Here is a 15,395-nt window from a genome sequence, read left to right as displayed (position 1 = left end):
AATTTGTCCTATTTGGTTCTATAATGAATAAAAACCCAGCTGTGTACATTCACCAGCTAGCTGTAGGTCAGGTTTCAGAACAGTTCTAAGAGCACAAAACTTTTTTTTTTTTGCAAAAGTCTCGGACAATCTCAGATCTTCCCTGAAATTTTTTCCCTTTTTTGTTTTGAATGGATCTTTCCTCTGATCTGGTTAGACTGCTTTTCTTTTATCGGGTCACTACTGCAACAGTATAAATTAAGCTGTTTTATGTAAATTAGATGTCCATGAGGGTTAATTGAGGTGTGCCTTATGCATATTAAATGTAAATAAGGGACTAGTGGGTTGGATACTGCGTCAATGCAGATGAATCTGATTCATTATTATGCTCAAATGTACACGCTCTCTGGACATGTTATGACTAACAACTCTACTTCCTGAAGCGTACTTGCTCTAATAGGGCTGGGTGATATGACCAAAATATCATATATCATGATACTTGAGGACATAAATGAGGACACAATATGTAATTTAGCTAACAAACTGTCTGCAAAACAGAAGTAAAATAAACAAAAAACTGTTAAACTGAGTTTGACGATACTTGTCTTTAATGTCTACAAGGACAAAGAAGATGAAGTTTAATAAGTTATGTCAAATCATTCAGTAACATTTAAATTGTTATGATAAAAAACATAAACAATACATCACCATACCAGTGATATCTCAGAAAAGTGTATCCCGTAATCATTTATAATGATCTCGATATTATATAAGTATATCGCCCAGCCCTGTGCTCTACTTGATGAAACTGATATTGCTTTTTAATTATTTAACTGCAGGTTGTTTAAATATTATTCTCAATTTTACATGCTGTTAGTTCAGACATGAGTTTGATCATACGAATATGCCAAAGATGAAACTAATGACTGAGCAAACGGTTGAATTTGCATATGCTCATTTTACGAACAGATCTGACCATACGTTACTTTCATGAATACCGGTCAATGTAAGGATTGTAAAAATCAAACAAACAAAAACATTAATATCAAATGATATCATTACAAAAATGCATTAAGTTCTTTAAGATACTTTCTACAGATGGTACATTTTTAAAAAAACAACCCATTTTGCTATTTATATGTCCATCCATCCATCCATCTTCTATACCGCTTACTCCTTTACAGGGTCACGGGGAAACCTGGAGCCTATCCCAGGGAGCATCGGGCACAAGGCGGGGTACACCCTGGACAGGGTGCCAATCCATCGCAGGACACATTTACTTACACACACACACCCATTCATACACTACAGACACTTTTGACACGCCAGTCAGCCTACCATGCATGTCTTTGGACTGGGGGAGGAAACCGGAGTACCCGGAGGAAACCCCCGCAGCACAGGGAGAACATGCAAACTCCGCGCACACACACATGGTCACGGTGGGAATCAAACCCCCGACCCTGGAGGTGTGAGGTGAACGTACTAACCACTAAGCCACCGTGCTTTTTGTTTATTGTTTATTTGTATTAATTTAATGTTGTTTTAGATATTATATAGTGTGAAAATACATTTGAAGGCGTATTGTATAAGAAAAATGAAAACAAATATTCATCTTGAGTACCTTCTTGGGCATATAAAAGAAGACAAATTCACAAGTTATAGATTCAGTGTTTTATTCAAAGGTCATTTTAATGTTAACTTTTAAGAGGATTAACCCAGTAGGCTAGGCTAATCATTTGAATAATTTAGGACCCAATATTAGGAACCAATTCTCTTTCAAAACAAATGAGGAGAGTCCACAAACCGCCATTTTACAGGGCTATAGCTACAGATACATCTCTCATACGACCATCATCAATAACTTCACACTACCAATTCAAATTCAAGCTAAAAAAAATCCAGTGAACATGTGTATTGGCAAAAAAAAAAAAAAAAAGACCTAATAAATAAAAGATTAAAACTGTAATGAGGGATGGTGACAGGTCAGCGCAAATTTGTGCTGAATGTGCTTATCAAAAACCAAAATATGAAGGTGAAATATAAAACACTGACATAAAAAGTGACAACTTTGTGTTTCTATTTCTCTGGCAGATGCCACTGATAATAAAATTACTTTTACAATAACAGTAATGAAACAATAAAACCGTATAAAACACAAATATCTTCATCAAGGTCCACCTTGTCAAATTTCTCTTTAAGACTTGAAAGACTGGGAGCAGCAAACTGCACAGTGGGCTTAGTCTTTTAATGTTTATACAGGAGGAAATAGAAAATTCAGTGTGAAGGTCCATCCATACATCCTTTCATACATCCACCCATTCGCACATGCATACAAGCACTCACTCTAAATCACTTCCATTTCACTTCTTTCTCTTGCTCCTTTCTGTAATGCTCCTTGTTGATGCAACATTCCTGCAACACCAACTTTTTCCATGCCGTTGCAGCTATGTTGCAAGACCATTCCTCCAAAGCGCCACAGGATCCTTTCCATACTTTCCCAAGAGCCTTTTGGTGGTGTTTTCATGCTTCTGAACACTATGTAGCACCCATCCTAGTGAGTTCTCTTCTAATGGCTAAAAAAAAAAGGAAAAAGGAAAACATACAAACAATGCTAGCGCTGCTGCTCAAATATCGCAGGACATGTGTTTAATTAGAGAATATGTGAATTCTTACCATCTATGATCTCATCTTTGACTTTATGCAGTTCACGCACAACCTCCTCCAAGATCTCCTTTTTGAACGAAAATGAATAAAGTCTCATTTCAGATGATGTAAGTGTTCTGATGAGCAGCCCCTTGTGACAAGTTGTTTGAAATGGTCACGTCTATTCTCTGTATGGTTATAAAATGTACCTGTTTCATTCTGTCGAAGTCTCCTGATTCTCCGTCAGTGGTGCTGCCAACAGCTCTCAACCTGTGCAATAAAGGCATGTGTACATAGAAAATAATGAGCAGAACATTTATAATAATTCCCTTAAAAAGGTTTAGAATGAAGTTGCTGTATTTCGGGATGAATGCGCTCAGAAATATGATTCGCATATAATGTTGATCTATTACATATTCCCTTCGGACCTTGGTGGTTTTCCACTGACAACTCATCAACATATGCATGCTCTATCAGGTTGTCAATATTACAGCTTCTGCACAAACTCTCAGCTTTTTTATCATCACCAGAGAGACCGAGATAAGGTTTGGCTCTTTGTTTACACAAAACCGCTGTAGGATCCTGTTAATTATGTTTTATTTTAGGAAGCTGTGTGTTGATAAGACCCACAATAGTTACCAAGGCATTTAGTTCAGCCATTATGTGGCTTGCCATGTCATGTGCCCATTGACTCGTATAAACCTAAGGCTAATGCACTGGGCAGAAGTTCAATTATATGTTTGCTTGTGTTTGGATATGGGAATAGTGGTGTGTGAGTGTGTGTGTGTGGTATGGTGGTATACCTGATAAAGGAAAAGAACAAGCAAACTGGTTAAATCAAATTGATGTGAAACTGACCTTGATCCAGCAGAGGATTTGTCTGAAGAATTTGCTCGCTCCCATGGCTTTTTAAGAGCATCTAGAAATCAGAATTCAGTTAGTTGTGAGCATCTGATTAATGCCAGTGTAAAGAATTTACACTGATTTCTTTCTCCTTTTTTTTTTAAACAAAATGTTGGACTAACTGACACAGAGACCATAACAATGCTTTCTATTTGGAAACTGGTCCATTCTGTAAGAACTGTCTAGATAGACTGTATGATGTGACTCGACTGTTGTACTCTTTACCTGATGCTGTACACAGATGCTGTGTTTCCATATTGTATCCAAATAAAGTTAATAATGAACAGCTTTGCTTTAGTCTGTATCAGGAAGGGTTTTTTTTCTTATCCTGTTTGATACCATCCTCAATCGATAAACCTCAATCTCCCCAAATCTCTCCCCAATTTCCCCAAATATCAGGACAAATTAATTAACATTTTCAAGTTTCTGAAATGTCTATCATTCTATATATAATTTCCATATTTTGTCTAAAATAGAAAAAAAAAAAAAAAAAAATTAAGGATGTTTTTTTTTTTTTTCTTGCAGCCACTACTTCCTGGAAAGTTTGGTTTTTCCACATTTTATCCAACAGTTTGATTATACTCCGAGTCATGCACAATTTAACAAGAAGATATAAAGATATAAATATATTCTTGGTTTATTAAAACACAGACAAAAGATACTTTACACAATATGATTAAAATGAGATGCTGGCAGTTCTATTTTCCAGGTTTTTTGAGCCCACTAAAATGTAATTCTCAGTAAAGCTTAAGAAGATTTATGTAACATAACACCTCACTTACAAAATAAAAGTCAGTCCAGCTGTATCTGATCTGTCAAGATATCTGTCATATCTTCAACTGGCAGCTTTAAGGTTTGGCAAGATTCTGATGGGGACTGTGATCTCTTTTAATATCATTGTGAAATATTCCAACTATGAATCTCAGATGCACACTTTCCAAGGCATTCACAAGTGTACCAGCCAAAGAAAGAATTATTATTACTTTTAAACTATGCTTAACTTTATCTTAAAAGCATGAGATAGTCTAGCTCTTACAGTTCAGTGATGAAATAATTTCAGATTTTTTCTAACCTGAGCCACGTGAGGCTGGCGAGCCGTTGGACTCTTCCTGCAAGAAACATACTCAACATTTCATAAAAAATTAATAGAATTATTACAAAGTGTAAGAGAAAGAAGAAGAAGAAAAAAAAGTATAAAATGTGAATAGGTCTTTTGAGAAATACACAAACATTTTGACTGTCTTCGGGTTTTTCGGAAGCTTTCCTCCTGAAGGGAAGAGAAGACAATTTATACTCAAATCAGTGTGACTAATTTACAGTCTTGTACATTATCAGCTATAAATCAATTAATCAGGGCTAAGGGACTGATTCAGACTGACCTTCGTGCTAGGAGGGCATTCATTTCTTGCATGAGGCCCTCTCCTCCTCCTCCGCTGCCTCCACTGGAGCGGCTTGCATCGTTCTTGGCACTGCCCAACCCTGCAGAGCTCTCCTCAGGCTGCCAGGTTCAAACAAAGGGCAACAGCAGTGACCAGAACAGATAAATATCACATTGCTCAACAGATTACTCTGTGTCACCAGTTTATTAGTTAACAACTCAGTGTATCATATAAACAAAAGGAGAATTTTTGTCTCATTAGAACTACTTTTTAAATAATTGAATTTTCTCTCAAATATATGTGCTAAAGTTATTGACACAATTACTTGACAGTCATAAGTTAAAGTATAAATATGAGTCTCACATATGTAAAATCCCTTTATGCATTGCACTGATGCTACATGATATGTATGCGTATATATGTGTTCCCATTAAATAGGCTGGTGAGTCTATGATTAAAAAGGCAAATAAAAGCTATAAGTGCACTCTTATGTAACTGTGCCTAGCAAGCACTGGCCACTTACCCGCTGTACTTTGCGCAGTTTGGCTCCAGCCAGAGCTGCAGCCAAGCCTGATGGAGCTGGGAGAGGAGGGGGGTTAGGAGGTGTTGCAGCAGCTGGGGGAGGAGGTCCAGGTGGAGGTGGAGGAGCTGGAGGACCTGCCATGGGGGCAGGAGCGGGGGGGTGGAGTGGGGGAGTGGATGAGAGCATGGAGGGATGTCCTGGAGGGATGGGAGGGCCTGCTGAAGAACAAAAGAGATGAGTGCACAGAAGTTATACATGACTCAGTGAAGTCATTTTAGTAATGGGATATTTGGTCGTTCAGATCAAAACGAGCAAATTTCAAGTGAAACAATACTAAATACATAATGGACTCATTAAACATGTTATTATGTAGATTGTATCGACTTCAGAGTAATGAGCTCAAATATGAGAACATATAAAACACGCCAAGCATGGCAAAGACTGTTTATTTTATTCTGGCAAATAATGCTCCAAATGAAATGAAGATTAACTGGTGCAATTTTTGGTTTGGTTATATTTTTAACTGTCTATTAACTTAATCCTCAAATAAACATCGTAGTTCTGATAGTAGTACTAATTTAGCCAACAAACAAACAGTTACACACACACACACACACACACACACACACACACACACACACACACACACACACACACACACACACACACACACACACACACACACACACACACACACACACACACACACACACACACACACACACACACACACACACACACACACACACACACGTTGGTCCCCATCCCTCTATAGTATTTCCCGTTGGTTTTGAACTATTTACCAGTACTTTTAAAAACAATTCTTACTAGTGCCAAAATCACATAGTTACATAAGAATGTACCGTTCGTTGTGATCAGCTTAATATATCTGATATAGTCTAGTACCTGACCAAAGAATTGTTAAAAGTCTTTCTGTAATTTGTAACACAAGCTGTTTGACAATCAAAATATCAGAATACGACAAAATAGATTTAACTTTAGTATCTTGTTAATGCCAAATAAATGTTGGGACAGTTTTACACTACACAATACTACACCACACTATATTATACTATAATATAATATAATAGTATGTATGGTTGCTGAAACACTTAAACAAAAGATAAGCTGAGTGTAAACTAAAGTTCTTTAGTAGTAATCATTTCTGATGGAAATTGAATCAGTCAGAAGATGAGGAAAGGTAATATCTTACTCTGAATAGTCCTCATTTATCAATCTTTTACTAAGGTTCTTTGTGAATGTTTTATAAGCCAAATTGAACTCAAAATTTACTTCATATTTCTTTCTTTGATTTTCTTTGAACTCACCAATCACCCATAAATTACAAAGCACATTCACGGGACAACTGATTTACAGTAAGTTACACTTTCTACAAGACTCCATGAATGGCAAACAACCAAATGATGACTAAATGAAATGAAAGAGTGCCTCCTAAGCAATGCATGCTAAATCTTCCAGTAATGCACTAACACTTCCTCCTTTTATAGGGTGCCATTTCTTTTGTGGTAATTGAATGGCTAGCCTTATTTGCCATAATTTATGGATTTTTTTTTATTGCTTTCTTTTAAGTCAGTAAGGACCTAAAGGAGTAAGTTTCATAAAATGATCACGAAATTCTGTTGTGCAGCATATTGTTCGTGGTTCATATTAGTTAGTCTCCTTATACATAAATTTACAAGGATACAGGAGCTCTCATAGGAAACAAACTAGATGCTCATTAGAGGTCGAACGATTGATTGGTTTTGCAGATTAATCAGCACAGATAACTGATTGCTGAATCTGCAAATATCCCCACTGATAGTTTTTCACGGTTTTCACCTACAGACCACATGATCAGACTGCAATTCATTACCCAGAAAACACATTTTCCAGATTATTTTGTAATGTTAAAACTTGGAACTGAAATTGGCTTAATTTGGATTATATGGGAGGGCGCACGGTGGCTTAATGGTTCGCATGTTCTCCTCACACCTCCAGGGTCGGGGGTTCGATTCCCCCCGTGGCATTCTCCGCACTCTGTGCGTGCAGAGTTTGCATGTTCTCCCCATACTGCGGGGGTTTCCTCCCCCAGTCCAAAGACATGCATGGTAGGCTGATTGGCATGTCCAAAGTGTCCATAGTGTGTGAATGTGTATGTGAGTGTGCCCTGCGATGGATTGGCACCCTGTCCAGGGTGTACTCCGCCTTGTGCCCGATACTCCCTGGGATAGGCTCCAGGTTTACCCGTGACCCTTAAGGAAGGATAAGTGGTATATAAGATGGATTATATGGCAAATCTTCACCTTGCTAATGTGGTTCTGGAGTCTTATTGCGCTACTGGGTTTATTTGTCCCCTAGACATCAGGGGTTTTATAGATAAGCAGCTCCAGCGAATAAACTCATAGTTAGCCTAATAGTTTACAGTTTGAATCAGTTTCATTTTCTTCAAAATCAGTAAAGTTCTGATCCAAAATCTGATATTTACTGTAATTAGAAGGAGATATGATGTAAACCAGGCTTAACACATTGTACTGTTAATCTAGACTCTCTTTTTCACATGGGTGATGATTTCATGCCTGACTCTCAGCTGTTTCTGTGTTTAAAATGGTGGTGATTATTAAGTGGTTACATAATGTCTAGACACCTCCTCTGTGCTTCTGTTGCATCCGTTGCGGCGGCTGAGAAGGGTCCGCTGTCATTATACAGTATGAAAGCGGCCTCTAGAGGTGAAATAAATACTATCACTGACAAATTTTGTTGTATTATTTAAAGTGTTTTTGATTCATTTTGGATGTCTCTATTTTTATTTGTTATTTGGAGTGTTACTTTTTGGTTCAGGTTGAATGTATTTCTTTTATTTACTTTAATATTTATTAAAAGTTTTACGTTTAAGTTTTAAAACATGTATTAAATATTTATATATTTATTTCATTTAAAAAAGTAAAGTACATTTTTAGGGTACCGTCAGTACTGTTTATTTTTTATAATAAAGTTCAGCAATATTTTACTTTGAATGTTATGTTTTCATTCGGTATCAATTTTAAAAGCTATTGGTTGATTAATCGTTTATTGGCGGGTATACAGCCCAACTTAGTTATCGGTCGACCGCTAATGTTCATGAACAACATGTTTCTTGTGTAAATGCTCCTGTGAACGATTTATGAATAAATTTGTTCATAAGCAGTTTGACACACTGGAAATGAGGCCCATTGTATGTTTTATACATTTACATAAGCTTAGGCAGTACGTCATCAGTTATCTGTTAAAATGAGCCGTGCGCCCTGACAGTGTGTATGAGAACTCTTGGTTAAAGAGCCAACAGCATGATGAATAGTGTGTAATGCAAATGTACCAATATTTCCAACTGGGCAACATTATAGCAACTGTATTGTTTCTTCAAGCAGTACGAAAGAGGTTTGTCTATCATCAGTCCTGCTTGGTGCAACAGCTGTGTGCAGTGTGTGTGTGACAACCATGCTGAAGTCCCCAAACACACTCCACAGCCAGCTGGATGGTGATCTGAGTTACTTACTGCTGGGTGCCGTGGCAGTCTGAGAAACAGCAGGGGATGTGGTCTCGAGTGACACAGAGCTACAAGAAAAAGGCGTGTTTTCACTGGAGGGGTGAGGGATGAAAGAGGCAGCAAACTGGGGCTGGTGGGCATGGCCTTGAACACACTGACCAATGTGAGATGGAAGGGGGATATCCTTGCAGTGGGAAGGGTAGGAGAGCTCAGGATTACAGTATTGTGGGAGAGGAGGGGGCCCTGAGGCAGACTTGATGAAAGGGGTTTGACATGGGTAGTAGTGCTCTAACTGGCTGTTAGCATCAAACTGGGTGGAGGTAGTGGGATGTACAAGCTGGTTAAGAGGTATGACTGGCTGGGGTGAAGAGCTATTTGGGTGATAGATTTGAGCAGAGGTCCAGGTGGTGTCTTTGGGGTCAGACTGACAGCTTGAAGGGGGGGAGAGAGGGATCTGACGCACATTTCGAGAAGGCAGAGTGCCCCCTGGCTGCATGGGAGAGAAGGCCGAAGCCAGGGAGGTGGAGAGCTGTGAAAACTGCTGAGCCTTTTTCTGAGATGAGTCCTTCATGTAAGAGATGTTCTCACGCTCCTGTGAGGAAGAGGAGGAGCCGGGGGAGGAAGATGGGGAGGGGGCAAAGCGGGTGTGGGAGGGGAGTGTGTTGGCACGAAACTGCCTGTATTCTGTTGGAGAGGTGTTGGACTGAGAGCCAGATACTTTAAACTGCAGGGTGGAAACTGAGACAGGAATGGAAACAAGTGACAAACAGAAGGAGAGAAAATTGACAGTGATGAAAATCAAAAAAAGACAAACTGAAACTCCTTAAAAAAAAAAAGAAACAATGTGCAAGCGTAAGCAGAATTATGAGCAAAGATGTGGCCCATGCTGTGTATAACATGTATTATGTCTCAGCTGACAGACTGAAACCTGATGAGTATGTGTATGGAATTATGGGATATGTTGGTCTGAGCTGGACTGATACATGGGCAAACATGAGCAGGAAGCACACACTGACAGAGTAAGAGAGAAAGCATAGTCTGAATAAGTCATTTAGTGAATAAATGATCTGGAAACTGTCAGGTCAAGGAGGTGAATTATGTCCACAAGCGTTTGCAGTGCTGAGTGTAAAGTATCCTCCAAAAACCTTGGCAGAAGGTGAACTTTTTATATAATTAATATACAATTGTGTTGTGTAGACTTTACCTGCCGAGCCAGATGTCCGCCGCTCCCTTTCAATTTGCATCTGATGCTGCTCCATCATCTGCCTACAGACATATACGTTAAGAAAATATTACAGGATGAAGTGACATTCTCTTCACAGTGTTAACATGTTTGACTCCAAAATGTGCAAGATTTGTTCTTCTAGACTACTCTGACCACTGCAGTGTGTGTTGTTTATCCATGCACTATTTTCAGTCATGCTCAGATGTCACCAGCCTCAGTAGTCTGTAGATGCAATACATACTTTTAACCACAAGGGGGCAAAAAGTGATTTGTAGATGAAATAGTAGCTGCCGTTGGAGGAGGTTCATGTTTGTGAGGCTTGATAAAAGATAATAGAAGTGTTCCACTACATGAGCTCAATAAAGGTAATATCGCACACTGGGAACTGGGAACAGTCATGGTGATTATTGATGAGGAAACATTCTGGCCTGGATTTGCTGCCATTAAAATAAAGACTTTACAACAGGGATGTCAAACTCATTTTAGGTAATGGGCCATGTTACAATTAGTTCGGTGTCAAGTGGCCTGAACAAAAAAAAAAATCAGTTTAGTGACTAATAACACAAACAACTAATCTTAAATGTGTTCATTTATGAGTGTTTACCTGAAAGGTACACTCTGAATGCCCATAAGGTTTGTAGAATGTGTATCATCTATAAACCACATGATCAGACTGCAATTCACTTCCAAGAAAACAAATTTTCCAGACTGTGTTGTACTGTTAAAACTTGGAACTGAAATGGACTTAATCTGGATTATATGCCAAATGTGGTCCTGAGTTTACTGCACTGTTGGGTTTATTTGTCCCTGAGTGACTCTCACTTTTTTTTTCCCAAATCTTTCAACTCGCAAGACAATTTTAATTAAGTACACAGTTTTTAAATTCTTTTGATGGACCGGATTAGGGCCAATCCTGTCCCTGTACATTTGACACCTCTGTGTTAGAACATCAGGGGGTTTAAAAATAAGCTGCTCCAGCTAATAAACTCATAGCTGGTCTCATAGTTTAGAGTTGGACTCAGTTTCAGTTTCTTCACAATCAGTAAAGGTCTGATCCAAAGTCTGACATTTTGCAGTCAGATATTTACTGTAATTCGAATGATGTAAACCAGGCTTAACACATTGCACTGTGAATCTAGACTCTCTTTTTCACATTGGTGATGATTTCATGTCTGACTCTCAGCTATTTAAAATAGTGATGATTATTAAGTGGGAACACAATCTCTAGTCACCTCCGCTGTGCTTCTGTGTCATCCGTTGTTGGTCCATTCTGCCGTTGACCAGCTGGACCTGCTGGAGAAGACACAGCAACGTTCAAGACATTAATTCAGCCGGATAATGCAGATGAATAAAAACAGTGCACCATAATGCACAATATTTCCATCATTTTACCTAATGAATGTTTTAATAGAACATCTGAGTCTCTCTACCCACCATCGACCCCTTATTCAACAACCGCTGCATCCAGCAAAGCCACCAGTATTGCAGACAACCCCTCTCACGCCTCTCATGGATTCTTCTGCCATGTGGCAGAAGGTACAGGAGCATCCATGCCATCACCAGCAGACTCCATGACAATTTCTTTCTGGAGGCAGTTAGATTACTCAACACCCAGCTGCCTCCCAATGTTCACCTGGGCAAGTCAAACACCTAACCCAGTATCCAATGTATACAAGCTATGTAGAGGAATAACAATAAAAACTCACTTGACTTGAATATATAATTGACAAAATGGACAGCATAAAGGAAAGAGACAAAATATCTAAAACCATTATGCAGTTCTGTAAGTATGCCTATTAGACGCTTCTTGGAACTGTATCCTCATTACTTCCTATCCCATCTCCAACTTTACTCTATCTGATGGATGGACTGAGACAGAGAGCTGCTTAGAACTAAAAACATTGCTATCAGGTTTCTCAGATGATGTCTGGGGTGCCCAGGGTATGGAGTATGCTGAGTGCTGAGTGTTGCTGATATGTCTGCTTATCTATGTGATACAGCTTAATGTAGTTACATAGTTATTTTCAGTTAGTGAGTGTAACGGTAAAAGAAGTGTGGAGCAGATGTTGAAGAATACATATATATTTTAAAAATGCTACTGTGATTGTGAGTTTGGTCACAAAGGGCTCTAATGGCTTTTTTCCTCAAGGACTGGACTTCCTCAAGCATTAGAGAAATGGCAATGCTAGCTGCTGGGTGCAAATTTAGCATGGTTTGTTTGAACTTCACACAGTGATGATGCAAAGACTGATGCAGTACAGTTTGTAATTAGCACAATATGTTCGAAAGTGCAGGCATTAAGACTAGAAATCACAGCGAAACAAAACAGTTTGCTTTGAATGCTGGATTCCTGCCTGCGTCATTACCACACAACATGCTCTTCCGAAACAAATCCATGGTACACTGTACTCCAGGAGTCATCAACCGCGGTCCAGATGCAGACCAGGCAAAGAATTTCAGCAGTTTGAATGAAACACTTGAAAAGCAATACAACCACGCTAGTTTTTAAACATGAACCACCTCTGCTTCTGTATCAGACTTTCTGTTGGTGCATGTTGCAGTTATTCACATCATTTTTTAAAAATTATTTAGCTGAAGGCAGGTTATAATTCTTTAAGGGAAGAGTTCTCACAGACTTTCATGGATTTTAAAAAGATTTCATTTACCCTCTCTGGTCTGATTAGTGAAATGACGACATGGCTTGTTAAAAAAATTGAAATGTCACTGAAGAAAACAATGTTTAAAGATGACTGGACAGATAAATATGTATTTGTTCTTTGCTTCAAGTTCAAAACTCATCTGTTCACAGTCTGTGGTGTTAATCAAAAGTATTATGTGAAGTGCCAGTGAGAAACAACACATAACCACAAATAAAAATAGATTTGTCTTAGTTATAGCCATAAACTACACATTATTGGTTAAGCATTAAAAGGTGACTGTTGTACACAGATAAAACTGCTTGTAACCGTATGTGGGCATAGCAAAATGTCAAATTCAGAAGAACATTGTTAAATCAGTGCAAAGCTTCCAGATCAATAGTTAAGCTGTGAAACCTTTGAATAAGAACAAGTATAAATCATTATTCAGCAGTCAGGAAGGTGTCCAATGCTGAGTGCTGCATTTGTCTGGTCTTCTTCCCAATGTCAGAAAGATAGAGTAAGCACTTTCGGTAATCTCTTAATCAATTGGATCTGATCATGACTGATCTCCACTTGGTACAGTGCAATAAGAATTCCTGCCCAGATTTCCCATAATGTTATATACATCTAATATGGAGTATCAGTATGGAAGCCTATACAGATCTGAAGTTTTGGATCAGTTTTAAGCAGATTTGATATTTTTCAATCCAGCATTTTATGTCATGAAAAAATGCTACATTGATTGACATGACACAGAGCATAGACATTAAGACCAAAAAAACAACAAAATCCTCAGACAGTCAGCTCCACTGCTGTGAGGATGTCAGTATCAGATCAGGATCATGTATTAGCCAATACTCAGAACTATGATATTGGTATTTTACTGAAGAAAAGAAAACCCCCCAAACTGGTGCATCCCTAACACGATGAAACACTACACTACTGGGGGGAAAAATGAGCAAAGCCCAAAAATGGCAAATTATTAAGCTTTTAATGGTCTTAACTACAAATCCTTGGTCAGAAAATGAGCCAGAATTAAACACATGCACTCCTGAGACCTCCTGTGCCACCATTTGCTCATTTACTTTTGCTGTAGTGAACTGTTTGGGGATAAACTAGAAACAGGGAAATATATAGCGTTCTTGTAGGCAAAGGTAAAATCATGATAATGATTAAAATGTTTTAGATAAAATTCAAAGTAACACATGTCTGGGTGTACAAAATAAAATAAAATAAAATAAATAAATAAAAAGCTGTCTGCAAGTTTACCCACAAGGCTTAAACATTTTTTTTTAAATCAAAGAGAAAAGCTATCCCATACTTAATTACTTTATCTATTTGTTTAATTCTTGATAACTTCCTGACCAATGATTTGTTTTTAAACAATAGAAGCTTAAGATTCTGCCAGTTTGGTTTTGGACCATTTTATTTGCCCAGGAGTGTATTTGCAAAGGTGAAAAAATTATACCTTTGCACAGCTGAGCTGAAATTCATTAATCTATTATGGTAATGACAGCAAATGGTGAAAATATCTTAATATCTTAATATTAATTTAGAAATGTGACTCAGACACTGTTCTCATTAGCACCACTAAAAGCACAGATGATGAATATTTTGGTTCCAGAGCTGAATATTGACATCAGCTTTCAAAATACAGAAAATATACTCATTACACAGTGACATGGAGGGTGTGTGTTTGGTTTGGGGAACGATGACTCATTTTCTAGTCAGTGTGCGTGACACGGCAAGAAGAACCCACATTATCTGCTCATACATCATCTGACTCATACATACAACAATCTCTACACTGAAATGGCAACATGACCTATATATACAATGTCACAACTGAAAAATACCTCTTTTATATCAAATAACCAAATGATTTCCAGATGATCTGTGGCTAAGCTGTATATACAGAAAGCCTGTCTCAGCAAATGGCCAAGACTAACACCACAACCAAGAGTGCATCAACATTAAAAAAAGGTGATTATGCTTGTCCCAAAAAATCCTGTTTCCAAAAAGCCTAAAAAGTAGAATGCAAACCCCCCCCCCCCCCCCCCCCCAATATATTTCACTCAACTAACCTATTTAAGGCCATGTTTTCTTAATCACATATTTTTAAGAGAAGTGTTAAGAAATAGCACCGAATAAAAGAATCCAGCCTCATTTTGGGGAATTGCTTTTCCAAATGGAAACAGCTTCCTTTGATGGTTCTACTTTGAGGGGGGCATAAGGGTGTCTTCGCAAAAGTAAGAACATTATACATAGAACAACCTTCAGTGGCTGAAGTAAACTTGTTGTATTGAATATTTAGCAAGAGATGCCCACAAAATATCCTTATCTGCCACACATTAGGTTTTAGACATACCTTTGTTCAACTGGGTTTGATACAGCAGCTGTGTTTCTGTAGCCATTAACCAGGGTTGTCAGGTTTCAGCAAAATCCCCCAGCCTAACTACATCACAAAAACCACACAAAAGACCTCAAACTTGCCAAAAAAAAAAAAGAAAAAAGAAAAAAGAAAAAAGAAAAAGCTATTGCATGGTCCCAGCAGTGCACACGCATTTCTGATGTATGGATA

General features: G+C 38.2%; 1 protein-coding gene across 5 annotated transcripts in view; it reads right to left on the bottom strand.

The window, feature by feature from the left end:
* Positions 1 to 631: 631 nt before the first annotated feature.
* Positions 632 to 15,395, bottom strand: part of evla (Enah/Vasp-like a) — a 43,136-nt gene continuing 28,372 nt past the window's right edge. For 2 of the 5 annotated variants that reach the window (XM_053633790.1, XM_053633795.1), the window contains exons 4-13: positions 11,408 to 11,468; positions 10,155 to 10,216; positions 5,428 to 5,645; positions 4,905 to 5,023; positions 4,756 to 4,792; positions 4,598 to 4,634; positions 3,481 to 3,541; positions 2,832 to 2,892; positions 2,653 to 2,710; positions 632 to 2,552 (exon numbers count right to left, since the gene is read on the bottom strand). In XM_053633790.1, the coding sequence (XP_053489765.1) occupies positions 2,515 to 2,552; positions 2,653 to 2,710; positions 2,832 to 2,892; positions 3,481 to 3,541; positions 4,598 to 4,634; positions 4,756 to 4,792; positions 4,905 to 5,023; positions 5,428 to 5,645; positions 10,155 to 10,216; positions 11,408 to 11,468 (752 nt within the window). In that variant the 3' untranslated portion in view covers positions 632 to 2,514. The remainder of the gene's footprint in view (positions 2,553 to 2,652; positions 2,711 to 2,831; positions 2,893 to 3,480; positions 3,542 to 4,597; positions 4,635 to 4,755; positions 4,793 to 4,904; positions 5,024 to 5,427; positions 5,646 to 10,154; positions 10,217 to 11,407; positions 11,469 to 15,395) is intronic. The other 3 variants (XM_053633793.1, XM_053633791.1, XM_053633794.1) reach the window with 3 other exon arrangements.

Source organism: Ictalurus furcatus, chromosome 9, assembly GCF_023375685.1.
Source record: "Ictalurus furcatus strain D&B chromosome 9, Billie_1.0, whole genome shotgun sequence".
NCBI lineage: Eukaryota > Metazoa > Chordata > Actinopteri > Siluriformes > Ictaluridae > Ictalurus > Ictalurus furcatus.
Note: the sequence above shows the minus strand (reverse complement) of the source record. Positions and strands in the feature narration are given on the sequence as shown.